Source organism: Montipora foliosa, unplaced genomic scaffold, assembly GCF_036669935.1.
Source record: "Montipora foliosa isolate CH-2021 unplaced genomic scaffold, ASM3666993v2 scaffold_421, whole genome shotgun sequence".
NCBI lineage: Eukaryota > Metazoa > Cnidaria > Anthozoa > Scleractinia > Acroporidae > Montipora > Montipora foliosa.
Window position 1 is genome coordinate 136,863 of NW_027179725.1, and position 27,808 is coordinate 164,670.

Here is a 27,808-nt window from a genome sequence, read left to right on the forward strand (position 1 = left end):
CGTTTCCCTCACAATCGGCACCTATGTCTATTTGAGGCTTTGGGTTGTTACCCCAAGGTTACTTGCACGGTTCGTCCTACCCTGCCTTGTTCCGAACCTGACCTAATGTTTATGTTATACGCGAAGCCCCAAAAACCACTTTCCTCTGCCACTATCCCACGTCGGTTGCGATTAACCCTTCAAAATGCTAACATCAACACAGACATTTCCAGGGCACATTCAGTGCATAGTGCCTCCACTACTGCAGCTGCCAATGGCAAAGTTTCTTTGGATGTTATGATAAAGATGGCAGATTGATCAGTTGCCTCTACCTTTCAGAGATTCTACTATAAGTCTGTGTGGAGCCCAGATTATTGCCACGCTGTCCTGCAGCATTAAAACAAGAATGTTACTCTTCTGTGGCTGTTTTTAGTTTGTTTTTTAAACCCAATACTGTTGTTTTCTGCTCCATTTTCCTTTGTAAGGAGTATAATTCCTGTTTCCTTTTGCAATGGTTTTATTTGAGCTGTACCTCTTGTTGTCTCATATATTTCAACCGGAGTCTGTGAAATATAATTCCAATCATATGAACAGACAAAGGGGAGAATATATGAGAAAAAACAGGTATTGTCCGCTAACATGTGCTTCGATCCACGCTTTTAACGCCCATATAGGGAAACCCAAGGGAAAAAAAACAACTCAGTGACGTAATCCCATACACCACTGGGGCACAAACCATGTGCTCCCGGCATTTCCAGCAGCTTTTAAACGTTGCATGAGAATTAAGAAGTCAACACTGGCCGAAAGCATTGCATGGAATAAATAACATGCGAGGGAAGGAGCTGGGAAGGGACTCATATCTCTCCCTTCGTCTATTCATATAATCTTAATTCTACTGGCAGGCCCCTGATTGTAATTAGAGCAGATCGTATCAAAATCAAAGGTTTGTTTCTATAAGAAGGAAGAACCATAATACATGGCAAAAAAAAACCCTCGTTGTGTAGAGATTCAGCAGATTAAGCCCGTTATGCGGTGTCGATACGGGAAGTGATCTCTGGCCACATTGATGGAGGCGACTGCAGACAGACTTATCGCAAGTCAAACCCCATTTGCTTATATTTATACTGCTTGCTTGTAGTTCTACGTGTTTGTATTTATACCTGTAAGAATTCTATTTCTTTTTTTTAAATATGGCAGAAACAAAATCTTGTAGCCAAGGGACGGCCTCACATGATATTGACATAACACCGTTATACTTTCTACACAGATCTCTCACCACCCAAGTCAAGCAACTGGCTCGCAAAAACCGCCTCACAGTCACAACGGGAGTATTCAAGATCGCCAAGTTCCTCACCTAACAAGCCTTTAACTACCTCGACAGGAATTCACGGCGTTATCTCCACCCAAGTAAATCCCATCGTAACAAAGACATCGGCTTCAGGCACGTTTTTTAACCGTTTACATCTCCGGTTATTTAATGTTTTGGACAACGTTGTCGTTAATAAAACCACATTTGCACTCCATAAGGGACAAAGAAAAAGGTACACACCTGCTGTCCCGGTAAAAGCCATCCCTGCCAATATGCGTCTGTAGCCTTTTCCGAAAAAATGTGATGACGAAAATAACAAGAGTTGAGATTAAGAGCAGACTGAAAAAGTAATTAGCTTTTTTTTTTTTTTAACAGATCAGCTGCCCTCTACGAGAGGCGGTCTTAGCTCAATCGCAGTCACGTTACGAGAAAAGGAATCGCTGTTGGCAGCTACCTCTCGAAACATGCCCATTACGCCAGCATCTTCTGCACCTACCTTCGTATCAACACAAGTCACGCCCTTGACGCCGAGTCCAGAGATAGGTTTGTTTGTTATAGTTAGTTCAAGAGACATTGTATGGACATATCAAAGATTCCTGCAATGAACTTTCCGTTTCATTCTCTGAGTTACCTTTAATAGCATTTAGAAAGTACTATGACTAGATAATTTTACGCATTGAACCAAGGGTGCTTACATTTTAGCAGTTCACTGATGGTGGTTGGTTTAGAAATTGATTTTGAACTACTTTAGCCAAAGAACTATTGCCAGCAACCGAATTTCTCTTTTCTCGTAATGTTGATAAAACAAACATATTAAATGTCTGGAATATATGTTGCCGGTAAAATCTGTTCTCAGGTTTAATCCGTTTTTACCTAGGTTAAATTGGTTATCCTCACTTTACCTAAGTTGAGTACGCACTTAGACGAATTGAAGAAACTTTTTTCAAAGCTTCAATTAAGCCTAGAGAAAAATATGATCGGGTAAGGATTAGTTTTTCTTATTATAGAAAAGTAAATAATGAAAAGAACTATGTTTAAACGGGCAGTTGAGCATGTTTGTTGCTGTTATTGTGAAGTGGTGGAGACACAGTACTATAGATCTGGTGGGTCCGAGTTCGAGAACCGGTAAGTGAAGAGTACAGTTCTTTGATCGCTTACTGATATCAAACATTGGAGACGATGTGTTGCGATGTGTAAGGCAGAGCGTGAGGGAAGGTATAGTTGTTGCCTGTTCTTTTTGGGGTTTGACAACCTTGGTAAATCGAGGATCACCAATTTAAAACCTAGGTAAAAGCGGATTCAACCTGAGGACGGATTTGACCCACAATATAATACCCAGGGCCCGGTTGTTCGAAAGCCGATGAACTTAATCCAGGATTAGCGTAAACTTTTGTTTCATGTTTTCAACCCTTTGGTGAAAGTTTCCTTTGCTTATTTTTTGTTTTTCAAGATTGACGTCTTCTAATGTAACGTTTTACCGAATATCAGCCTTGAACAGCATTTGGGAGTAGAGAATAAAACTCCTTTGTTAATTTTTAACCTAAGATTAGCGTTAATCGGCTTTTGAACAACTGGCCCCTGATGTTAAAAAATATGCTTATTTCAGGTCCTTTTTTTCCGAACAAAGCATGTTAAGAAATTCATGATCATCTGTAAAGTTAATTATTGCAGAATATACGTTTTCCATCAAAATCCTTAATGACTGGACGGATGATCTGCAGGACAAGGACAGCGATGCCTTTCGAGAGATGTCGTCCCAACTGGAATCGGAGGTATTGTATTGCGACAATTCGTAAGATTACCTAACACTATATTAAACTAATATTTCCTAACATTAAATTTCATTAGAAGTAGTATACCAAGTGGGGGTTCTGCGGCGGGTGGATTGGTGGATCACGTGGATCGAGCAATTACATCCACATCCCTCGCCCCTTACACTTAATAACCCTAAAGCCTAACGAACAAGCTCGCCCCAACCCTTCCCCAAACGGGCTTAAAAGCTATTTTTCAAGTTTTCTCCTCTCTTCTCACACGATGTTAACGCTGTAGAGTAGTCGAAAACGCAATAAAGCTTTTGCTTTCTATGAGACCTGACTTGATTTTAATATTAAATAACTTAAACGGGACTGATACACTTGATTGCGCACATACTTAGAGTCCTTATTCTTTTCAATGAGAATATTTAATATCTTGAACGGGTCGTCACAATTGATTGCGCATATACAAACTGCACAATGAGCTAATTTAATTGGAGTCACAAAAACAACTGCAATAGTTTCAGCCAGTTAAATTAGTAATCATACCAAGATAAATTCTGACACCGGGGAAACATTCGTTCATCTCAACGCGAGTGCTAGCAGAGTGTGAATCAAAGAAGAACTCTTCCTTCGTAAAATGGCTATCATCTGTGATATTTGTGCGAAGGACCTCACCCAGATGACAAACCTAACGCGGCACAAAAAGACAATTCATGGCGACTATTCTTTTTCTTGTGAACAGTATGGCGACGCCTTTATTCGAAAAGATGCATTGAAGCGCCATATGAAGAAACATTCTCAAGAGAGAACTCACCAATGTCATTCTTGTTCTCGCAAGTTCTATCACCATGATAAGTGTTTGGAACGCCAGAAGGTATGGGAGTTTGAAAAGTTTGATGAACGCCCAGACGGCGGCAAGCGAAAATATCCCGAAGGAGAAAAAAATGGACAGCATAGACCAAAACAATAGAGATGGGATGACGCAACGGTCAATACGACTACGGAGCAGAATGATGTACACTCGGGCAAAGATACTGGTTGTTCTGAGAATCCTTGCGCTTTGACGACCACATTGAGAGACGCCCTGAAAACCCTCAAGTTCAAGCCTCGAATTCAAGAGAAACACGACCTCAGGATGGTATTACACGGTAAGAAAAAGTCACTGAGCCAAGAACTAGAAACCAAAAAGGGGGCTCAAGTTGTTCGTGAGTGTTCAAGTTAAGTTAATCAAACCGAAAGCAGATGGGTGTGACGAGATCTGAAAACTTCATTTTTGCAGTGTTTGCATGACAACCGTAAACGACCATGAAATTGCAAAACAGCTCGACCAAGCAAGCCAGAAGTTTTTAAGTGCTTTCGCAACGTATCAGAAGGAAGGAAGTGGTTTTACGCTATATGAAATCCTGTACCTCGATTTGAACGTGGATCAGTAGAATCCCTTAAAAGGTTCTAGTTATCCTCCTTTACCCAAAAAATTAAAGTATAAGAAAGCCTGTTGTGAATCTGAAAGACGTTCTCTGGTTAAAAATTGGTTAAAAATTATAAGCTTTCGGCTATCTATCTATAGCCTTTAACGAATGAAATATAAAAAGCACGAATTAAAATATATACGAAAAGGGGTGTAAAAATTCGATGCGGGTGAGAACTAAAATATGAATAAGAATGATCTAGAAAAAATTACAATAAAATAGAGTATTGTCTCGGTAACGGTTTAGAATTATTGTCCGCGTTAACAGTTTAACGCGGACAATAATTCTAAACCGTTACCGAGACAATACTCTATTTTATTGTAATTTTTTCTAGATCATTCTTATTCATATTTTAGTTCTCACCCGCATCGAATTTTTACACCCCTTTTCGTATATATTTTAATTCGTGCTTTTTTTATATTTCATTCGTTAAAGGCTATAGATAGATAGCCGAAAGCTTATAATTTTTAACCAATTTTTAACCAGAGAACGTCTTTCAGATTCACAACATGTCTCATCCTGGTTACGGTGCAATTTTTAAATATAAGAAAGCCATCATTAACATTGAAAACGAGGATAACGAGTGTTTAATGTGGAGCGTCTTGGCAGCTTTACATCCAATTCCCCGAAAATCTAACCCAGAGCGAATTTATCATTACCTACCCTATGTGGATCAAGTCAACTTGGATGGTATCGAGTGTCCTGTAACTGAAAGCAAGATACCAAAGTTTGAGAAGCAGAACAAAATTGCCGTCAACGTGTTTGGATTTGAAGGAGATCTGCACCCGGTGTACTTCACCAAAGAACGTGAGTTTCCTTTGAATGTCAACTTGCTGTTGTTTACAAGAGGGCAGAAAAGTCATTACTGCCTAATCAAAAATCTCAACATACTGCTTTCGAACCAAAGAAGGACCAAAACTCAAATGTATTACTCTCCTTGTTGTCTACATGGATTTGTTCGGGAGCAGCTACTTGAAGACCACAAGCCACTATGTCGTCAGCATGGACCTCAGAGAATAGAGCTGCCCAATGAGGACGACATGTTTCCCCAGTTTAAGAATTTCCAAAAACACCTACGAGCTCACTTGTTATTTACGTTGATTTCGACAGCCTGACCACCAAGATTCAATCTGCTTCATCAGATTCTAGCAAATCCTCGACGAAGAAATTTCAGAACATCAAGCCTGTGGTTTTTCTTACGTAATTGTTTCCGAAAGATTAGAACACGATAAGCCTCCTTTAATCTATCCCGGAGAAGATGCAAAGGATAAATTACTGGGAGCCTTGCAAGAAGAGGAAAGAATCCACAGTCTCGTGGAAGAAATTGTTCCCATGCAATTGACTTCTGCTGATGAACAAGAATTTCAACAAGCCACTCATTGTCACATTTGTAGAGAACAGCTTGGCGCTGGTAGGGTTCGAGATCACTGACACCTCACTGGTAAATGAAGAACAAGCCTATCAACTGTATTCTAAAGAATATAGAAAAATATATTCCATTATCCTTCGGCCACTTGGGTTTTCTTGACTCGTTTTAATTTATGAATGCATCCTCAGAAAAGCTTGTGTTTAATCTGGCAAGTCAGGGTGATGGTAAATTTCATGTTCTTAAGAGCTACATCGAGGGAAGCAAAGTGGCTGTGTTGTTGAGGAAGGGAGTCTACCCGTGTGATAATATGGGCGATATGAGCAAGTTTCAAGAGCGACAACTCCCACCCAAAGAAGCCTTCTTCAGCGGGACTACCGAAGGGCACATCAGCGATGAAGATTACCAGCATGCACAAACAGTGTTTACAAGCTTTCGATTGGAAACCCTTGGCGAGTACCACGATCTCTACCTGCTCTCGAACGTACTGCTGTTGGCTGATGTCTGAAAGCTTTCGACGCATTTGATTAAACAACTAAGTATTAGACCCTTCTCGTTACTACACTTCTCCTAGCCTGGCTTGGTCCGCCTTCCGTAAGCTGATGGATGTGGAATTAGACTTATTAACCGAGCCGGACATGCACTTGTTTGTCGAAAAGGGCATCTGTAGTAGTATTTCCATGATCATCAATCCTTAGGTTAAGGCAAACAACCCATATGTACCTCGTTATAACTCGACTCAGGATAAGAACTATATGATGTATTTTGATGCCAACAAGTTGTATGGATGGGCCACGAGTCAACCTCTCCAAACGGACGACTTTTTCTGGTTGACGGAGCATGAAATAGAGGAGCTGAATGTCGTGTCTATACCCGATGATGGTGAAGATGGATATAATATTGAAGTGGATCTAGGATACCCAACAGAAATCCACGAACTACACTCGGATTATCCTTTAGCGCCTGAGAAGTTGAAGGTGGCCTCAGACATGCTTTCCCCCTACTGTCAACAGTTGTTTGAAGAACTAAACCTAGGCGGCGTGTCTGCACCTAAAGTAGTCCGAAATCTCTACGACACAATTCACTACATTCTTCATTACCGCAACTTAAAGTTGTACTTGGACCTTGTTATGAAGCTGCCAAAGATCCACCAGGTACTTGGCTTTGCACAGAGTACGTGGTTAAAGAATTACATGACTTCAATACTAAGAAGAGAAAACGATCCTCTAGTGATTTTAAGAAAGATTTCAAACTTATGAACAATGCGGTCTTTGGGAAAACGATGGAGAATCTTCGAAAGCGCGTGAATGTCAAGCTGATGACCAGTCTAAACAAACTCTCCAAACTTACTGCCTCTCCGTCCTCTAATACCTTCCACATCTTCTCCGAGGACCTAGCCGCTGTCAGCATGAAGAAGACGAAGTTGTACTTAAACCGCCCCATTTACGTCAGCTTCACAATTCTCGACCTATCCAAAGTGCTGATGTACGATTTCCACTGCAATTACATGGTCTCAAAGTGCGGCTCCCTCCCTTGTTGTTTACAGACACCGACAGTTTGTGCTATGATGTCAAGACAGATGACCTCTACCGGGATTTTCTTCAAGACCTATATTACTTTGACACGTCAGCGTACCCAAGAGACCATTTTCTGTACAGTACAAGGCACAAAAAAAGGTACTGGGAAAAATGAAAGACGAGACCCACAGCATATGCATCGAGGAATTTGTTTGCCCGATAGATAGATAGATAGATAGATAGATAGACAGACAGACAGACAGACAGACAGACAGACAGATAGATAGATAGATAGATAGATAGATAGATAGATAGATAGATAGATGGATAGATAGATAGTTTATTCTGATTAAAATCGCAGCCAAAGGCTGAATTCGATTAATTGTTACAATAATAAAATCTAATAAAAATATGGGGAAAATATAGACATATATAGCTAAAAATTTAATTACAATGACTATATATAAATGTGTTCATAAGTCTCTGCGTCTTAGCCAGAGGACATTAAATTTCTTCTTTCGTCTTAAATTAAATTCACAATTGTTACGAGGTGGCAAGAGCTTATGGAATTTATGGTCTGAGTTACAAGTGATGGAATCAAAAAGCTTAGTTGTGATAGACTGCCTGCGTCGAGAAAGCGTCTCCAAGTCGAACAAGCGGAAAAATAATTCGCATGGCGCGCTTCTGTAGCTGTTCTAACTCAGCGGATAGGTATGCGGGAAGCGCGTTGTGAAACACTGGGCATGCGTATTCCATTACTGAGCGGATACAGGTCAAGTAAAAGAGTAGCAGATCTTTGGTAGGGATATTCGCTCTCCTCAGTTGTTTAAGAAAATATAACCGACTCGCTACTATTTTACTTATTTCAGCAACATGACAGTTCCACCGGAGGTCGGATGATATATTAAGACCTAATAACTTAACAGTGGACACTACCTCTATTGCTTTCCTGTTAATAACAATGGGAGCAAAGTCCGCGGCTGATTTAGCGAACGAAATCCGTAGTTCCTTACACTTCGCCTCGTTTAGCTGGAACTTGTTTTGGTTAGACTTAGCGATCAGTTCCTCCACATCACATTGGATACGGCTATCTTCCTCCTTTTCAACACACTCTGCAATAGTTGTGTCGTCCACGTATTTCCACAGTTCGGTGTTACTGGTGTTAATGTCATCAATCATGAGAATAAACAGCGACGGCCCGAGCTTGGTTCCCTGTGGCACCCCTGCCGGTACATTCCTCCATTCAGACCAGCAATCTTCTCCCAACTTGACTCTCTGCGTGCGATCAGTAAGGAAATCGATGATCCAAAACGATACGCCAACCGGCATGTCCAGGGCCAGCAGCTTCCTAGCGAGAAGCGCGTGGTCTATCAAGTCTAAAGCCTTCCGGTAATAGAATAAGACGTCCCTGACGGTGGCTCCTGTACCATCCGTACGTTTGGTCCAGGAATGCACCATACTGATTAGCGCATGCGTTGTTGAGGATTCTGGGATGGCCCCAAATTGGTTATCTCCGATTTTCTTGAGAATTGATGGTCGCAAATACTCCACAACAACAAACTCCTCCGCCACCTGAGAGAGAACGGGCGTTAACGAGATGGGACGCAGGTGTTTATTTACGTCCTTGATTGGTTTCTGCTTTGGGATCGGCACAGTATCATCAGATTTCGAAGAAGGTGGTAAGGGTCCTTCAGCAAAAGAGCTGTTAATAATATCTGTTACCATATCGGAGAGGAGATCCGCATTTTCTTTAAGAACCATGCAAGAATACCGTCAGGTCCGGACGCTTTCCTAGGATTGATCAACGCTAGCTGGAGGTAAACAGCATGCAGAGTAACAGCAAATGGTTGCGCGGTGGAATGGTCTTGCGGCTGCTGGAAAGTTTCAGCAGATAACGGTGTAAAGTCTTGCATTGGTCAGATTGGCCAAATCCGAGGCACTGAGAGACTCCTCACATATGTGCTGTAATGATCTCATTAGCTCGTCCGAGTCCCTAACGGCTGATGACATGCCGCTCAGTTTCTTAACTTCTTTCCACCAAGCAGACGGTTTGCACTCCTCAAAGCCCCATTTACACGAACAATTTTTCCTTGATAATTTTTCCTTGACAAGGAAAAATTGCTCGTGTAGATGGGGAATAGTGGACAAGTTTTCCTTGTCAAGGAAAATCTGGCGTGCTAGCTTTTCCTTGACAAGGAAAAATTGTCAAGTCTGAAATTTGCTCGTGTAGATGGACAACAAGGAAATGTGACAAGGAAAACTTGTCATATTTTTCATTTACACTACCAAGGAAAACTTGTCAAGGAAAACTTGGTAGTGTGTACAGTCAGCAAGTTTTCCTTGACAAGTGGACTTGTCAAGGAAAAATTGCTCGTGTAAATGGGGCTTAAGCTGGCTAACTTTGGAGTCGTAGTACCGCTACCCGCAGATCTTACGCTCACGGTTCACTCTGTTCCGCAGAAATCGAAACACTGGCTGATTATTTTCGGCGAGTGCCAACGAGGGTGTGCGCGTCAACCTCGTGGAGGTAAGTGCGCATAGCCAAGCGATGGCTGGGTTTCAAGTCCCTTGTTTTGATTGTTAATCGCGAGTCGGGAAACTGAGATCTATCCTTTGGCTGTACCTCTACGAACATGTGATCTGATAGACCGTGAGGAGGACGTTGAATGGGGTCCTTGTAGTACTCATTCAGATTCGTTAGTACAAGGTCAAGCGTTCTATCGCCTCGCGTGGAGAAATTAACAATCTGCTTAAGACCAAAACTGTTTTGAAGGCGCTTGGTGTTTAGCCGATTGAAATCTCCAACAATAAGCAAGCCACGGTTGGGAAAACGCGATTCAATGGACGACACACTCTGCCACAAATAATCTAAAATTGCAGGGTCGTTGTTGTTTGGCGGATGATAAATTGTTTCCAGCACAATACAACTGTATCCCCTCGGGAGACGAGCTGGTCGTAACTTTAACCAAAGCACTTCAAAAGATCGATCTTCTAAGTCTTCCAGGATAGTAAAGTTGATATTATCTCTAATGTATACGCAAACCTCTCCGTGAATAATATCAACTCTGTCCTTTCGCACTAGGTTGAAGCCACTGAGCGCGACAGCGTTGTCGTGAATATGAACCTCGACCAAAATTGTACTCCATCCTGTTCACAGAAAATGACAAACCAGTGGAAAAGAAAACAGCGAAAGGCATTTCAAAGAACGTGACTAACAGGAATATCCGACACCAGGACTCCAAGACCTGTCTCTTTGAGAACAAGTGCAGATGGCGCGAGTGAATCAAATTCGAAGCGAAAGCCATCAATTTTTTTCTCTGACATTAACCAAAACACGCCTTTCACCCTACGACGATAAACGGTACGTTTTAGCAGATGGGTGCCATACAGTTGCCTCTCAACGTTATTCGATTGCATATTGTAAACCCTGGACAACGTGTTGAAAAACGTTTCTGTACTACAATCCTGGTCAAAACTGTTGGGACAATTCCCGCTTTCCCTCCTCCCCCCATTTCAATGTTCATTTTTCACGGTCTTCGAAATAAAGATCCGTTCATCGATCGCTCGCACGTTTCAACATTTTCTGTGGTTAAGGGGGGCGCGAAAAAGGCAGCGCATAAAGACGGGAGCATGTACAGTAAATTCTCTACTTTTCGCCCAAAATTTGACAAGTGTCCCAAAGTCTTTTGACCAACAAAGGAGACTTCGTCTGATTTCGCTGTTGAAAATTGTAGTATCCAGTTTTCCAACCGCGCGCTGTGATGTAAACAAAAATGGCTTTCGAAGCGGTGATTCCAAGCTGTGCTTCTTCGATCGTTCTATATAGCTTGGGCCAGTTGAAGGTGGTCATTTAAACTTTAAGTAACAGGGGAAGATTTTGCAAGGGGCATTTTAGTCAGCGGGAATTTCTCGTTCGTTACACCTTTTGTAAGGAGTCCTTTTAATTTGCTCGGGGAAGCAACGCCTTTGAATTTGCTTCCAGTCAGTTTTTATACTTTTTAGCTTTATTTCTCCATGTAAGTGATTGTATCGGAACAAATGCTCAAAGTGCGAAAAGACACGAGCAAAGGCCAGATTTCTTTGTAGCGAAGGGAGTACTATTTAACGTGGTTGCGAAATATATCCCTCGAACTCGCAGGCTTCGATTTATCTAACTTGAATTCAGCGCTGGAAGGAAGTATATATGTCACTTCATTCATTTTCTTTCAGTGCTCGTTTAAAGTTATGAGATGTCCTCAGTCCTTTTAAAGACATCTTATCTCAACAGATACTTCGACAGAAATTTAATACCAGCCGCGCCACTTCTATTTTATGTTTGTGTGTCTGAGACCAACCTGGTTCACTGCATTTATCTCATGTGCAAGCACTCTCAAGATACACTACCTTAAAAACTTAAAGAACTTTCAAAACATCATTCTTAGTAACATCAAGTGATCATGAAGGCATGCTTGATAATATATGCTAAAATGAATCAATAATGAAGTTCCATTTTATTACTTTATTGGAAAATTCTGTCCTTGATCTATGGTAACTTCATCAAGTCTAGCCATAGTAATTATTCATTGTTTCATCATTTATGCTACCAGCGAATTATTGAAAAGTGATGTTGATGTTCTTAGGAAATCTATACAATGGAGAGGAATGATGTGGTCACTGCCATCAGCCTTGTAGGTTGAACTGGAATGAAATTTTGTGAGTGAGTTCTATTTGGGGAGGTAAAAATTTCACTTGACCGTTTGTAGATGTAAATTGCATCCACAATAAATGAACAATTAAAATTGTGCATTTAATGTGGGATGTCTGGAAATACATAAACAGGTCTTGTCTTCTGTGCAATGTTTAAATTTCAAAGGGCAATTCAAGGCAAAGCAGACTTTGTGATAGAACTCTGACACAATATTAACTACTTATTAATTTTGATGTGAGCATTTCATGCTCATTCATATTCATTGCTCACTTTTGTGGTAAGTTACTATCTCACTGCAAAGAATTATGTAAATTTATCTAAATCAGGATGAAAATGAGCAAAATGTGCAGCCATTGATCTTAAATGTTGTTAGTCTATTAATTAAGCCATTGACTCCTGAGGGTTCCCTATTGTTGAGTAAAATACTAAGTATGGCCGGTTTAGGGGTGAAAGGGATGATATTGTACATCAATAACATTACCGTAGCCAGAATTTAATAACTAATGTTTCCCAACATCGTTAAATAATAATATACATTGATTAGGATGATGGAACATCACACACCATTGTGTGTTCATTAACTTTATTATTTATGTCATTCTTTGGTGTATGGCAACTTATAGTAACTACAAAAAACGTGCAGAAGAAATTGAAGAGGAGGTATACCTGAACATTATGGCTGTTTTGTGTCAAAAATATAATTGACCTGTTTTTTGTTTATTTTTGCTGCCATCCCTTGCACACAGTCACATGTCCCATAAAACTTTAATGTGCAAACAAACTTTGGGTAACACAATTCACTGTACAAAGTTTAAAGTATGTGTATAATAACTTCTTTCTTTCTAAAGTATGTGTATTAATAACTTCTTTCTTTCTAACTTAATTAGGCAATACACACTAAAGAAATAAATGATAGTAGCTGGATAAATATATGGATAAAGTATGAATGGGATTCCTAAGGGGGGAAAGGTGTGGGACACACATGCCCATGTGAGGCACTCACAAAGAGAATAAAAAAATACATTATTTACAAATTTAATGTATAATTACTTATCATGTAAATCATTATGTATAAAATTAATATAATGTACAATTGTTACTTATCATGTAAATTTTACCGTACAGTTTGTAAATATCTTTAAAGTCACAATTATTACAGTTTCCCTCAAATTTAATTAAGAAATTTATCTAATCGAAAAGTGCAGTGCAGAGTTGTGGTAAGCAGGCATTTCAATTTATTTGTTAATATTATAGCTGGGAATAGCTGATATTTATTGCAATAAAAGCAAGAGTCTTATTTGCAGTATATTGCATTTAGTAATGTCATTGCTGCATCTTGATACTTTTGCCCAGAGTTGAATCATCGCATCTCGATCAAAGTGCCAAATTTCGTTGGAAATTAGGTTTACTTTCATAGACCATTTTCGTGCGCCCTGCCACTTTTGAAGGAAAACTTTCAAAGCAGTTCGATTAGTCACAAATAATTATGTGCTTTCTAAACTAATGGCGATCGCTGGACCAAGACTTATTTGCTGAGATTTGACCGAAAGTAACGTGAACACTGACACCATTGTCTGATTTGGGAAAAGAAACTTTCAGTTGTGCGTCAAACATACAAAGTTTTAGTTCACATTTCAAAAGGAGTGAAGACGAAAAAATGTTCAGAAGGTGTGAAAATCACACATTTACATTACAAAGACTTTCCGTGCCTTAGTCCAGAGAAAATAAGACTTGATGGTGGAAGAAACAAGCACTGTTTCTTTGACAAGGAAAAGCACTTTGGTACACGAAGGAGTCGAAAACTTCGGGTTCAGTATTCGCTGTGCCACTTTTACCGGGAATATCCCTACTAAAACCTTACCTTTGGCTCACAAACGTTCACCTGTTGACGGCTTTTCGTGGACCAACGTCAGAGACAAAAGTCCTGTACTGTTAACGAAAGAGTTCAGTTTAAACAGAAAAAGCTATAAACTGATTGACATTTTGCAAAGCGACTTTTTCTTCCGGATCGAATTTATTCGCCTCAAAGAGAGCACAAACGAAATTCTTCTGTCATGCTTTTCTGTTACCTACCTTGACTCCATTCATGGATAAATTCTAAGCTGTGAGATCCTTTGAACGGATTACCAGCTCATTTACAAGTGACGCGCTGCAAGCAAATCCCGTCAAACTGGCAAATTTGTTTTGCATTCACTTCAAGCGTGGGTATCCTCGTGAAAAAAAACACAACGGAAAATCTTAATGCCGGTTCCAGTTACTTTAATACTCGACAAAATCCATTATTGTGATTTGCACATTCAATCGTGACCATACCCGTTGCAAATAAGGCAAAAAATTTCCAACTTCGCGCAATTCTTTGACAAGCCAGAGCACACCGGAGCATTCTAAAACAACCGATCTAAGCATGTTTCGTTTCATCCGAAATAAAGGACTTTCCAAAGTAGAAGGAATTGCCGAGGTGTTTCTAGGTTTTGTCCATCTTCTTTCAGCATTTGTACCACAAGCGCATGGATAGCATTGAAAGTGACTTGAATAAAAAACTTTTCAACCAATCACAATGCAAATAAAATTAAATTTGCTATTGATAATGCGCATGCGTGACATTAGTCTCCTTTGTTCTTTTGACCCCGATTGTAGATTGCTAGTTGTCATTGTGGCGTTAACTGGGCATACTCAGGCGTGTGGACATAGCTCATTGTGCAGTTTGGAAATGTGCAATCAGCTGTGACGATCCTGTTCAGATCAGAAGACGGAACAGTTTACAAAGTAAAAATATTTTATGCTTAAAACAATGATCAAGTGTTCATTTGATCCCTTGATAAAAAGTGTCGATATACCTCTTTGTGTTTGATCAACCACTATTACGGACGCAAAGAGAGAATAACGGATAAAAAATTAAGAACAAAACATTAAGAACATTTGCACGTACTAATTGCATCGGGAAGTTCAGCGCGATTAGTTCAATGCAAACACATATGCCTTGTTTCCGGAGAGAACAATCTATTTGACTCGCTAATTTAGAAAGACATTCGGTTTTGTGCACCCTTTCTGTGTATGTCGAGGAATATTTTATTCGTTTTAACTTGTGCCTGCAATCGTTCTCGTTATGTTATTTTGTGTATGGGTTGAAAGTATGTACGGACAAAGATAATAAAAACATGCACAGTAGGTTGCATTTCAACTCGCATTTATTCACAAATTTCGTTTAACTAAAAGATACAGTTATCAACAATACCAAAGAGAAAGGCGTTTACAATGCTATGAATTGGGATTCCCTTAATATGCAATCAAATAATGTTGAGAAGCAAGTGTATGGCACCCATCTGCTAAAATGTACCGTTCATCGTCGTAGGGTGAAAAGCTTGTTTTGGTTAATGTCAGAGAAAAAAATTGATGGCTTTCGCTTCGAATTTGATTCACTTGTGCCATCTGCATTTGTTTTCAAAGAGACAGGTCTTGGAGTCCTGGTGTCGGATATTCCTGTTAGTCACGTTCTTTGAAATGCCTTTCGCTGTTTTCTCTTCCACTGGTTTGTCATTTTCTGTGAACAGGATGGAGTACAATTTTGTTCGAGGGCCAACAAATTCATCGATGGGCATGCTCTGGTTTTCGTCTTTCATTTTCCCAGTACCTGTACCTTTTTGTTCCTTGCACTGCACGGAAAATGGCCCCTTGGGTACTCCGACGTGTCAAAGTAATATAGGTCTTGAAGAAAATCGCGGTAGAGGTCATCTGTCTTGACACCGTAGCACAAACTGTCAATGTCTGTAAACAACAATTTAGACAGGGAACCGTACTTTGAGACCATGTAATTGCAGTGGAAATCGTACATCAACACTTTGGATAGGTCGAGAATTGTGAAGCCGACGTAAATGGGGCGGTTTTAGTACAACTTCGTCTTCTTCATGCTGACAGCGGCTAAGTCCTCAGGGAAGATGCGGAAGGTATCAGAGGACGGAGAGGCAGTAAGTTTAGAGAGTTTGTTTAGACTGGTCATCAGCTTGACATTCACGCGCTTTCGAAGATTCTCCATCGTTTTCCCAAAGACCGCATTGTTCATAAGTTTGAAGAAATCTTTCTTAAAATCATTAGAGGCTTGTTTTCTCTTCTTAGTATTGAAGTCATGTGATTCTTTAACCATGTACTCTGTGCAAAGCCAAGAACTTGGTGGATCTTTTTCAGCTTCGTACCAAGGTCTAAGTACAACTTTAAAGTGGTACTATGATCAAAAAATCATTTCCTTTTTTTCTTCAGATTTTGAAAGCGTGTTCGCTTAACACCTAACTGGCAAAATTTTGAGCTTTGAGTTTTATCCAAAGGCTGTTTATTTTGAGTGTAAGTTGTGGATTTCATGGTCCGCCATTACTCACGTTCAAAACTGGCCGATTGGACCTCAGAGGGTTGGATCTAGAGAAAATGACGTCATTTACTCACTAGCTTAAAATTTCAGCGTGTAAACGCAATTTATTATATAAGCAAAACACGGGTTGAAAAGTGTGAAAGCCCGAAACTCCCGTGCTGCATATTAATTAGGCCGCATACACACGCCGTGCATTCTTAAACTAGCGAGTGTTTGACGTCATTTTCTCCTCGACCCAGCTCTCTCAAGATTTTAAAGTTAGTAATGGCGGACCAATAAATAAGAAAATTCCAGCTAAAATAAACAGGTGTCTTTTTAAAATCAGAACTTAAAACTTGGGTGGGCTAGTGTTTAGTTAACATAGTTTTGAAATCCAAAGGAAAAACAAAAGTTTTTTTTTCGGTCGTAGTACCACTTTAAGTTGCGGTAATGAAGAATGTAATGCATTTTGTTGTAGAGATTTGAGACTAGTTTAGGTGCGGAAGCGCCGCCTAGGAAGAAAGCCTGTCTGGGGCCACCTTCATCTTCTCAGGCACTAAAGGATAATCCGTAGTCGTAAAGTTCTCCTGGGTATTCTAGATCCACTTCAAGAATGTACCCATCTTCACCACCATCAGGTATAGACACGACATTCAGCTCCTCGATTTCATGCTCCGTCAACCAGAAAATGTCGTCCGTTGGGATAGGTTGACTGATGGCCCATCCATACAAATTGTTGGCGTCGAAATACGTGGTATAGTACTTATCCTGAGTCGACTTATAACGAGGTGCATATGGGTTGTTTGCCTTGCCTTAAGGCAATACAGTTGATGCGCTTGTTCTTTACCTTTCCAGCGCCTAGCATAATAACGTAGGAGTCGTAGCCTTGGAGATTGTGAAAGACGCCTGGAATTGGACCCGTGAATTTAAAATTCAACTTGCATGCGTTATGGGCCGCTTCTCTGAATTTACCTGTGAGGTGGCAGTGATCTCGAACCCTATCAGCACCAAGCTCTTCTTTACAAATGTGACAATGAGTGGCTTGTTGAAATTCTTGTTCCTCAGCAGAAGTCAATTGCATGGGAACAATTTCTTTCACGAGACTGTGGATTCTTTCTTCTTCTTGCTGCACGGCTTCCAGGAATTTATCCTTTGCATCTTCTCCGGGATAGATTACAGGAGGCTTATCGTGTTCTAATCTTTCGGAAACAATTACGTAAGAAAATCCACGGGCTTGATGTTTCTGAAATTTCTCCGCCGAGGATTTGCTAGAATCTGATGAAGCAGATTGAATCTTGGTGGTCAGGCTGTCGAAATCAGCGTAAATAACAAGGGGGGCTCGTGGGTTTTTTTGGAAATTCTTAAACTGGAGAAACATGTTGTTCTCATTGGGCAGCTCTATTCTCTGAGGTCCATGCTGACTACATAGTGGCTTGTGGTCTTCAAGTAGCTGCTCCCGAACAAAGCAATGTAGACAATAAGGACAGTAATACATTTGAGCTTTGTGCCTTCTTTGGTTCGAAAGCAGTCTGTTGAGATTTTTGATTAGGCAGTAATGACTTTTCTGCTCTCTTCAAAGGAAACTCGTGTTCTTTGGTGAAGTACACCGGGTGCAAATCTCCTTCTTCAAATCCAAAGACGTTGATGACAATCTTGATCTGCTTCTCAAACTTTGGGATCTTCCTGACAGTTACAGGACACTTGATACCATCACAGTTGACTTCATCCACATAGGGTCGGTAATGGTAAATTCGCCGTGGGTTAGATTTTCGGGAAATGGGATGTAAAGCCACCAAAACACTCCATATTAAACACTTGGTATCTTCGTTTTCAACGCTAATGATGGCTTTCTTATACTTTAATTTTTTGGGTAAAGGCAGATAACTAGAACCTTTTAATGGTTTCGACTGATCCACCGTCAAATCGAGGTGCCGGATTTCAGATAGCTTCCAACCACTCCCTTCCTTTAGATAAGTAGAGAAAGCACATGAAATCTTCTGGCTTGCTTCGCCGAGCTGTTTTGCAATTTCATGGTCGTGCACGTTTGTCGTGTAAACACTGCAGAAATGAGGTTCTCAGATCTCGTCACACCCATCTGCTTTCGGTTTGATTGACCTAACTTGAAGACTCATGGACCACTTGAGTCCCCCCTTGGTTTCTAGTTCTTGGCTTAGGCGATTGACCATTGACTTTTTCTTACCGTGTAATAACATCCTGAGGTCGTGTTTCTCTTGAATTCGAGGCTTGAACTTGAAGGTTTTCAGGGCGTCTCTCAATGTGGTCGTCAAAGCGCAAGGATTCTCAGAACAACCAGTATCTTCGCCCGAGTGTACATCATTCTGCTCCGTAGTCGTATTGACCGTTGCGTCATCCCATCTCGATTGTTTTGGTCTGTGCTCTCCATTTTTGTCTCCTTCGGGATATTTTCGCCTGCCACCCTCTGGGCGTTCCTCAAACTTTTCAAACTCCCATACCTTCTGGTGTTCTAGACACTTATCATAATAATAATAATAATAATAATAATAATAATAATAATAATAATAATAATAACTTTATTAACGTGTCAATCGTTCTAGTTTTTACAAGTAAAAACTAATTGGGGACACCTACTTAAAAGTAATTAGACTAAGCTAATAATAATAGTAATAAAACTATGTACAAACAATATAAAATTAGTAAAAGCTAAGTTTTACATAACTTGCAGTTTTCACAATTATTTTTCGACGTAACATTTGATAGGTCAAGGGCCCTGACTTGATTTTTAAATGCAATTAAAGAGTCAGCCATTTTAATTGATTTGTGAAGCTTCGACCAAATGTAAGGTCCCATGTACCTTAAGCTATGTCTTCCATGTGTAACGGTGTCACATCTTGATAAGGAGAAATCGTCTGTATTCCTAAGATTGTACCTACTCATGTCACAACTAAAAAGTTCAGAAATATATGATGGAACTAAATTATTCTTAACTTTATACATAAATATGGCCATGTCCTGGAGCCTGCGATTACATAACGTTGGAAGTCTTGCTTTCTCTAGAAGTGCTTCATAAGTGCTAGTCCTGTCACAGTAAATAGCTCTCAATGCTCGCTTCAGCAACCTTTCAAGCTTTCTCTAGTCTGACGGGCGACAATGGTGCCATACTATATGACAATATGTAACCTGAGGTAAAATAAAAGCTTTGAAAATTCTTAATTTAGCTTCAGTAGGTAACAATTTCCTAAACCTCATAAGTACTCCTACTTTCCTTGCCCCCTTAGTACAGACGTTGTCAATATGCTTAGTAAAGTTCAATTCATCATCAATTGCTACTCCCAAAAGATCAATCCCAGGACTTGATTTTATATTAATGTCCTTTATATTTAAGTTCATTCCCTTTTTCTTGTATCTTGATCCCAGACTCATAGCTTGAAATTTATCTTGGTTACACTTGAGTAGGTTTTGCTGATACCATTCAGAGGTACGGGTTCCCTCATCGTTCAGGATTGTTTCTACATCCTCGATCTTCTCTCCAGAAGAGTACACTTGGTGGTCATCAGCGTACATGGCAAGCCTACCCGCGTGAATATTCTGAACAAGATCGTTTTGGAATATGTTCCAAAGTAGTGGGCCTAGGTTTGATCCTTGTGGACAGCCTCTGCTTGCTTCTCTCCATTCACTGAAACCTCCTGATCGCATCCGCACCCTGTTTTTTCTTTCTGTAAAATAACACCTCATCATGTCATGTCTATCGCACTTTCCGAGAAACCATAGGCTCACAACTTTGCTAACAATAATGGCGGATGGAGTGATGATCAAATGCCTTCGATAGGTCTGTCGATAATATTCCGACCACGTGTTTGTTGTCCAGTGTCAGCTTCCAATCCTCTACCAGCTTAACTAAGCAGGTCTCACAGCTGTTTTTCTTACGATAAGCTGTCAGGTTATTGTTAAGACGAGGCTCCATAAAAATAGTCAGCTGTTTACCCAGTAACTGTTCGAAAACTTTACCCACTGCGCTCAGGACTGTCACCGGTCTGTAGTTTCTAACGTCCCTTGGATTATCCTTTTTATAAACCGGGATCCATTCCCCTCTCTTCCATTCCACAGGCCAGTAATTTTCATCAATACAAGTATTAAAGATCTTAGTTAAGGATGGCGCCAAGGCATCACCAACTAGTTTGAGAACTTTATTAGACAGTCCATCATGACCACAGCTTTTGCTCACGTTTAAGTTTACAAGGGCTGACTGCACTTCGGTTTGACTAACTTTACTGAAGCTAAATTCGGGTCCATTCACAATTCTTACACTGTTGCATATGTCTTGAATACTCTTGCAGTCATGTAATTGCTCTTCAGTTAATGCCAACAACTCAGAGTCACCGATACCTTGTGCTATCCCTGTAAAATATTCAACAAAGCAATCGGCGACCATTGTTTGATCCTTTATGTCACTGCCACAATTTTCCAAAATTATCGCACTGTCATCAACATCTTGAGTTTTAGAGTCCAGAAAAGGCTTGAAAACTTTATAGAACTCTCTTGGGTTGTGATTCATCTATTCTGTCTTAGATTTCCAGTACTGCTTTAATGATCTTCTCCTAAGCTTCGTAGCAACGTTCCTCCATTTACTTTTCAATTGCAGATTCTCGTCTGTTGGATTCTTCGCAAACATCTTAGAATATTTTCTCTTCTTCCTAATTGCATCCTTCCATTGATCTGTCATATAGGGAACGTCCCTCGATCTGACTCGTTTTTTCCTCAAAGGGATATGCTCCTGTAAGACGTCATTTAGAAGCGCGCTCCAATAAAAATACTGATCGTCGATGGAGCCAAATATTTCACCGACATGCCATGGGGCGAAACTTATGTCTTGCAACAGCATAGCTTCATCAATACTTTTGTGACTTCTAACAGTGATAACTCTACTTGAATGATGAATAGCTCTATCTCTCATAATTCCATAAACCATCGCGTGATCAATTTTACCAGGCTCGTAAATATTCGCTGTTCTAAACAGCTCAGGTTTATTTGTCATCATAACATCTAACAATGTTTGACTTGTTTTGGTCACTCTTGTTGGCTTCTTTATCAGACACTCCAGGTTGTGTATTTGCTCGAGGTCACGTAAGATCTTGCGTTCCTTTTCATCTGGTTTCAACCTTTCCATATTCAAATCACCAGTGACTACAATCAATTGCCTTTGTAAGGATGCCCAAGAGATTATATCATTCAAATCATTTTCCAATCTATTATAGCAGTCCTTTCCTACCGCTTTCGGGGGTCGATATATGCCCAGAACAATAGCATCGTGTCTTCCAAATTTTGATTCCAGGGCTAAAGCCTCGAAGGTGGTAAAGTTTCTCGGCAGCTTTAGCTTCTTAGGTGAGACACTTCTATCATGGCGATAGAACTTGCGAGAACAAGAATGACATTGGTGAGTTCTCTCTTGAGAATGTTTCTTCATATGGCGCTTCAATGCATCTTTTCGATTAAAGGCATCGCCACACCGTTCACAAAAGAATAGTAGCCATAATAGTCGCCAGAATAGTCTTTTTGTGCCTCATTAGTTTGTCATCTGGGTGAAGTCTTTCTCACAAATATCACAGATAATAGCCATTTTACGAAGGAGGAGTTCTTTTTGGTTCACACTCTGCTAGCACTCGCGCTGAAATGAACGAATGTTTACCCAGTGTCAGAACATAGTTAATAGAGAGGACTGGCTTGGAAGCTCGACAAACATCAAAGGAGCAAACAAAGATGCCAAGATTTAGGTTGGAAAGTCCACGACCGTGCGCAATCTTTTGTTTTGCGCTCATACACTTTGCATGGTTACTCAACCAACACGTTTCTATTGGTTGGTTCCTCAGTACGGAGTAAACAACTATTGCGTTTTGTGCACGGTCAAGGACAAAAACGAGAACAAAAACCTACAACTACGAAAGTTGTCGGGTTTCATAACCATTCCCGTCTATTAACTATGGTCAGAATTATCTTGGTATGATCTTCACTTGAACTGGCTGAATCTAGTTGTCATTGTGACGCTAATTAACTCGTTGTGCAGTTTTTATACGTGCAATCAATTGTGACGACCCGTTCAAGATATTAAATGTTCTCACTGAAAACAATAAGGATTCTTAGTATTTGCGCAATCAAGTGCATTGGTGCAGTTCAAGTTATGAAGACGAAATCCGATAGAAAATGGAGCAATTTCAGTTTTAGCGGACAAAAATCTGGTACCAGAAAAGTTTTAAGTATTTTACAGTCCTTTTTACATTTCCTGAAAGCTAAAGATATAAATATTTGCCTGAAGTAACACCGAAAACAATTTCCCATGGGAACGAGAAAATTAAATTTCAACGTTCAGAGAAATTGTGCAAACACAGGTAAAATATCATCATCAGTTTCATTTCACCAGTACTTTCAAGCGAAGTTCAACAGTTGTTTTTGAAAGATATTTAAAACAGTCGTACAGAAGTTTGCAATTCGATGTTTATAATCTTGGTACGAGGTTTTTGTCCGCTTGTTACTCGAACTTCTGGTGGATTCCGTCTTAAATATTAAAATATTAATTAAAGTCACGTCTCATAGAAATGAAAGGCGTTATTGCGTTGTCGAATACTCTACGGCAGTAACATGGTGTGAGAAGAGAGGCGAAAACTTTAAAAATAGCTTTTAAACCCGTTTGGGGGAAGGGTTGGGGCTAGCTTGTTCGTCACGCTTTGGGGTTAAGGGTTACGGGCGAGGGATGTGGATGGATCGAATCGCTCAATCCACATGATCCACTGATCCACTCGCTGCAGAACCCCTACTTGGTATACTACTAGTACGGTAGGGTTTTTTATACGGGACTGATTTGGGAACATTGACAGTTTACTGAAGTTTTCTTGCAGCTAAAGAAAAAACTATCTGGGATAAGGAATTTCATCGGAGTGAAAGTTTTATCCTTCAGGTACGTATGTATAGATTACTTCATAGAAAGTGCGACGTACGGATCTTTATTCACGAGTTGGAAAACTTGGGAAAGAGAACGAGGGAGTTTTCCAAAATGTTTGCAACGAGTGAATAGAAAATCTGTTCGTCGCACTTTCTATGCTGTAATTTGTTTATAACATAGAATGAAACACTTTTGTCAAGTTTCCTGATGCCGTAAGCTTACATGCAGAACGGCAGAAAATTATTGAAAATGTGATCGAAATGATAAACGACGCGGGCTAAACATACTAAACAATTTCAACTTGAAGACAACAATGGTACTGAGCAAGAGATTAATACACAAACTGCCGAATGTTGGCATTTTGTCTGAGTGACAACTCTCTGTCATCATGAATGAGAGAAGTGATCCTCGAACTTAGCGGGTCAATTTAAGAAATTGTCCCTTTTTTAGTCACGCGAAAAGTTCGGGTGGCTTCAACGGGATTCAAACCCATGACGTCTGCGATGCTGGTGCAATGCTCTTCCAACTGAGATATGAAACAACACAGTTGGAAGCAAGTCAATTCGTTGGGTTCATTTGTTCCCGAGAAGGACTGAATAAATGAAATGAAATGAATGTATATTTAAAGTGCAGGTTATAGACAAATGAGAGAAGTGATCCTCGCACTTCGCATTCAGTGCACCGGCTTCGAAAAGGTGATAGATTCCAATCCCGTTGGAGTCACCCGAATTTTTCCGGTGCCTAAAAAGCGGCAATTTCTTAAAATGTCCTGCTAAGTGCGAGGACCACTTCTCTCTTTCGTCTATAACCCGCACTTCAAGTATACATTCATAATTTATTCCATTCTCTGTCATTATGCCGTCAATTAAAAAAAAAAAAAAAACGGCGACACTGTATTTGACCATTTACCTCGGCAACGGGTAAATGTGTGAACTTGAGAAAGTCGGCTAAACAAACTCGGTACAAAGTACAGGCTACTTATGGCCTCTTGTTAACCCTAACTCCCTCACCCTGCGAGCAGAGCCTCTCTAAAACTAACCAGAGGGCGAGAAAGAGAAGCTCTAAAGAAAACGTGTCAAGTCTTTTAAGTCGCCGCAGCAAATTTCCCTTTCGTAAACGGTCGTTGCCATTTCTCAGAACGGTCGTTGCCATTTGAGACGGTCGATGCCATTTATAACGGTCGACTACAGACTTCACTTCAAAGAAAATTAAAAGAAACAAACTAAGAAAAAATATTAACAAAAATTAAGACAAAAAAGGAAAAAAAAACATTTATAAAAGAAAAACTGGAGGAAAAAAAGAGTCCAAAAGTTTCAAGACTCGAACTCGGGTTCTAAGCCCTCACCCTAAACAGAACCCTAACCCAAACCCTAACTCATATGACCAGCGAGACACAACTCCCAGTAATCGCAACCTTTTGAGTTCTTAGACCTAATGAGTGTAATTCAGGGCCCGGTTCCTCGAAAGCCGACTAACGCTAATCTAAGATTAAAAATTAACCGAGCAGTTTATTTCTCTACTCCCAAATGCTGTTCAACGTAGATTTTTGGCAGAGCTTTACATGAGAAGACGTCAATCTTGAAAAACAAAAATAAGCAAAAGAAACTTTCACCAAAAAGGTGAAAACGTGAAGCAAAAGTTTACGCTAATCCTGGATTAAGTTAATCGGCTTTCGAGGAATCGGGCCCAGAGCTAAAAAATGGCATCGACCGTTTCAAATGGCAACGACAGTTCTGAAAAATGGCAACGACCATTTACGAAAGGGAAATAAGAGTCGCTGCAGCTCAAGTTTCTGGGCTAGTCAGTCCGGCCACACCGGTTTAGGCTACGCGCTCATCATATTTTTGAGAAGGCGAAGGTCAAAATCGAGCCTTCAGTACGAAAATCAACATGGCGTCTTGGAGCGCGATCGAGAATTGGCCTGGGTATAAAACTGTTTGCAAGCAACGGCTTGCGCATACTCATTAAGAGACTTAACACGATTTCTGCAGACTCCTTTCTTTCTCGTCCAGTTAAGAAAGGCTCTATTAGCAGGATGACCCTTCCTATGAGAGAAAGATTGCTCTGCTTCCCATGCACCTGAAGGGCACTAGGAGGCAGTGTGGCCCAGTGGTTAGGGCGCTTGGCTTGAGATCCGGAGGTCCCGGATTCAAGACCCGCTCTGACCACTCGTTGAATTTTATCCTGGTAGTCCCTGGATCAACTTCACAGCTGCACTTGTAAATAGCAACTGGTTTGCCTCGGGCCAGTTGGGATTCTTAACTGTTATTGTTGTTGCTGTTCTGTTCCGTCGTTTCGTTGTGTTTCATTGGCTCTGAAAAGCCTCTATGGGGAGCGGTCAATTAAGTATGTGTAAGGGTGGAGCTAGACAAATATTCCTCTTTCTGACCGATTTCAAAGTCCGTACTATAAGTTACGGACCGATTTTTTTTCCTGTCAATTTTATGCGGGCCATGATTTAACGGTACATTTCTGGACATAAGTGGCTACATTTGTTATGTGAAACAAACTTACGAAATTTTCTGCAGCTACCGTATTTCAAAAAGCCAATAAGATTTCTTCGTCTTTCAGATTCTTACGCATGCCAATGATTTGTGGCAGCTTAACATTCCGCTTGACTTCAACTAGTTCCCTTTCCCGCCCCCCTTATTACCTAAAAGCTAGTAATTTTCCTCGTTTTTCTCACTTATGTCCAGAAATACACGTAATTTGGTGCACAAATTATGTATTCTTGTTTTTTTTTTTAGGAAAGGGAGTATTGTCGCTGAGTTCCAGTTGATATTCAGTACGAAGGTCCAGCCCAAAGAAGCCTTAGATATGATGAAAGAAAAGATGAATGATGGCAATCTCGGAAGGCTCCGGGTTGATCCTGCATCCCTGGAGTACATACAACTCAAAACTGAAGGTAATCGTATACCACGGAGAATGAACATTCTCTTAATCAGGTTTAATATTAGGTGTTATTTGGAATCGAAGCAAAGATTCTTTGCAACATTATTTTTCCTCAGAACCAGAAGATAAAGAGCTACCTTACGCCATGATCATTGGTGCGTGCTTTGCAGCACTTTTTGTCGTGGTTCTTTGGGGTATTCTCTTTTGTCGCTTCTACAAGAAAAGAAAAGCAGAGGTTCGTAGAAAGCGTAATTCGGGTGACATGCTGCCTGATGGAGGGTTTCCTAACTCTGAAAAGTATGAGATGAAGTTGACTGAAAATACCGCTTACGAAGAAGAAACGGATCCCTGGGGTGAGCATAAAGCGGGAATGTCAAACAAAGGATTCCAGTGGCACCACTGAACGCTTTTCTTGCAGAAAAAGGCGGATTGATGTTAGCGTTAGGGAAACTGTACCCTGGAGTTAGCAGCATTTGTAACACTTCTTTTAGCAACTTTTTATAGCTTCTACACTTACAATTTAGGCGGAGTCTGAACATATTAATCGTCCGGGCTCTTCGATGGCGGCACACACACACAAGTTCATCGTTTAATTCTAGAAGCCCCTGACCTGAAGTGCAAGAACAAGTGTACCTTCAGCAGAGTTGTAACTTTTTGTCACAATGCTAAAATTGGGAAAACGTGGGTTATTTAAACTGAGTCAGTTTTAGCGCGAAACTTTGAGTCTCGTAGCTCGCTTGTCTGTTTGGAGTAATGTAAAATTGCGGCTATGTAGTTAGTGGTACTCGTAAATGGCCGTGTTTTCACGACAGCCGTTGTCTCGCTTAACATTCCTGAAAGTGGTTTGTTTGCAGACCTCGTTTTCGGTGGTCACTCGCTAAGCGACCTGAAAAACTGCTCTTGAAAACACGGCCAATGAAGGCCTAGCTTTATGGCAGTAGAATTTTTTTGCAACGACAAAAAGTCTTAGATAAGTAGCAAAACAAGTATAAACGCAGCAAAAGCATGACTTTCATTTGGTTCTTGGAATGATGAAACTCCATTTCTGTATTTTGATCCCTTATTCTGCATGCTAACCGGTCGTTGCTTTTCACAGAAGAATTTTTTTCGCTTTTTTATATAATCATCTTAGTAGCTTCATGACATAGCTGAATAAAGTTTATTTCTTCAACAAACAACCGTAGTTAATTTGTAGAACCCCCGATCTACGGATGAGATAACTATAGGTCCAACCTCTAGAGACACCAATAACAATAGAGTAATGTACGACTTCTGGTGGACGAACAAAAGAAGCTAATGAGAGATCTTTTGTTTTCGTCTTCCAACATGGTGGCGATGACGTCACGTGAAAGCCTCCTATTGCTCTTCCGAATGAGCTAGCTACAGGGAAGACGGGAGCAGCTTCTGGCAGAGCCCATCAGATTGTGAATACAAATTATAGACCTTACTTTGCGGTAAACTGGCTGATGAAAATTTACAATTACACTGAATGCATGAAGTGGTTGCGCAGCACTAGATGACGAAAAAATTAAATATCCACGGGTACTGAATTTGCAGGGTTCGATATCTTTGCCAATTAA

At 40.4% G+C, this 27,808-nt stretch overlaps 1 protein-coding gene and 1 pseudogene across 1 annotated transcript; both read left to right on the plus strand.

Annotated features, from left to right (window-relative positions):
* The first annotated feature begins 1,666 nt into the window (after positions 1–1,666).
* LOC137988565 (uncharacterized) lies at positions 1,667–27,300 on the plus strand. The gene is made up of 5 exons (XM_068834558.1): positions 1,667–1,831; positions 2,960–3,060; positions 23,293–23,351; positions 26,084–26,241; positions 26,345–27,300. Exons 1-5 carry the CDS (start codon positions 1,753–1,755, stop codon positions 26,629–26,631), a joined length of 684 nt encoding a protein of 227 aa, XP_068690659.1. The 5' UTR covers positions 1,667–1,752; the 3' UTR covers positions 26,632–27,300.
* On the plus strand, positions 6,056–7,139 carry LOC137988556 (uncharacterized; annotated as a pseudogene).
* Positions 27,301–27,808: the final 508 nt, after the last annotated feature.

What these genes read in the sequence shown, in the direction of transcription:
- LOC137988565 (XM_068834558.1), top strand. Translation starts at nt 1,753, where the DNA reads ATGCCCATTACGCCAGCATCTTCTGCACCTACCTTCGTATCAACACAA. An exon ending in GTGAAAGTTTTATCCTTCAG is followed by an intron (nt 23,352 to 26,083) that starts GTACGTATGTAT and finishes TTTTTTTTTTAG; the next exon opens with GAAAGGGAGTATTGTCGCTG. An exon ending in CATACAACTCAAAACTGAAG is followed by an intron (nt 26,242 to 26,344) that starts GTAATCGTATAC and finishes ATTTTTCCTCAG; the next exon opens with AACCAGAAGATAAAGAGCTA.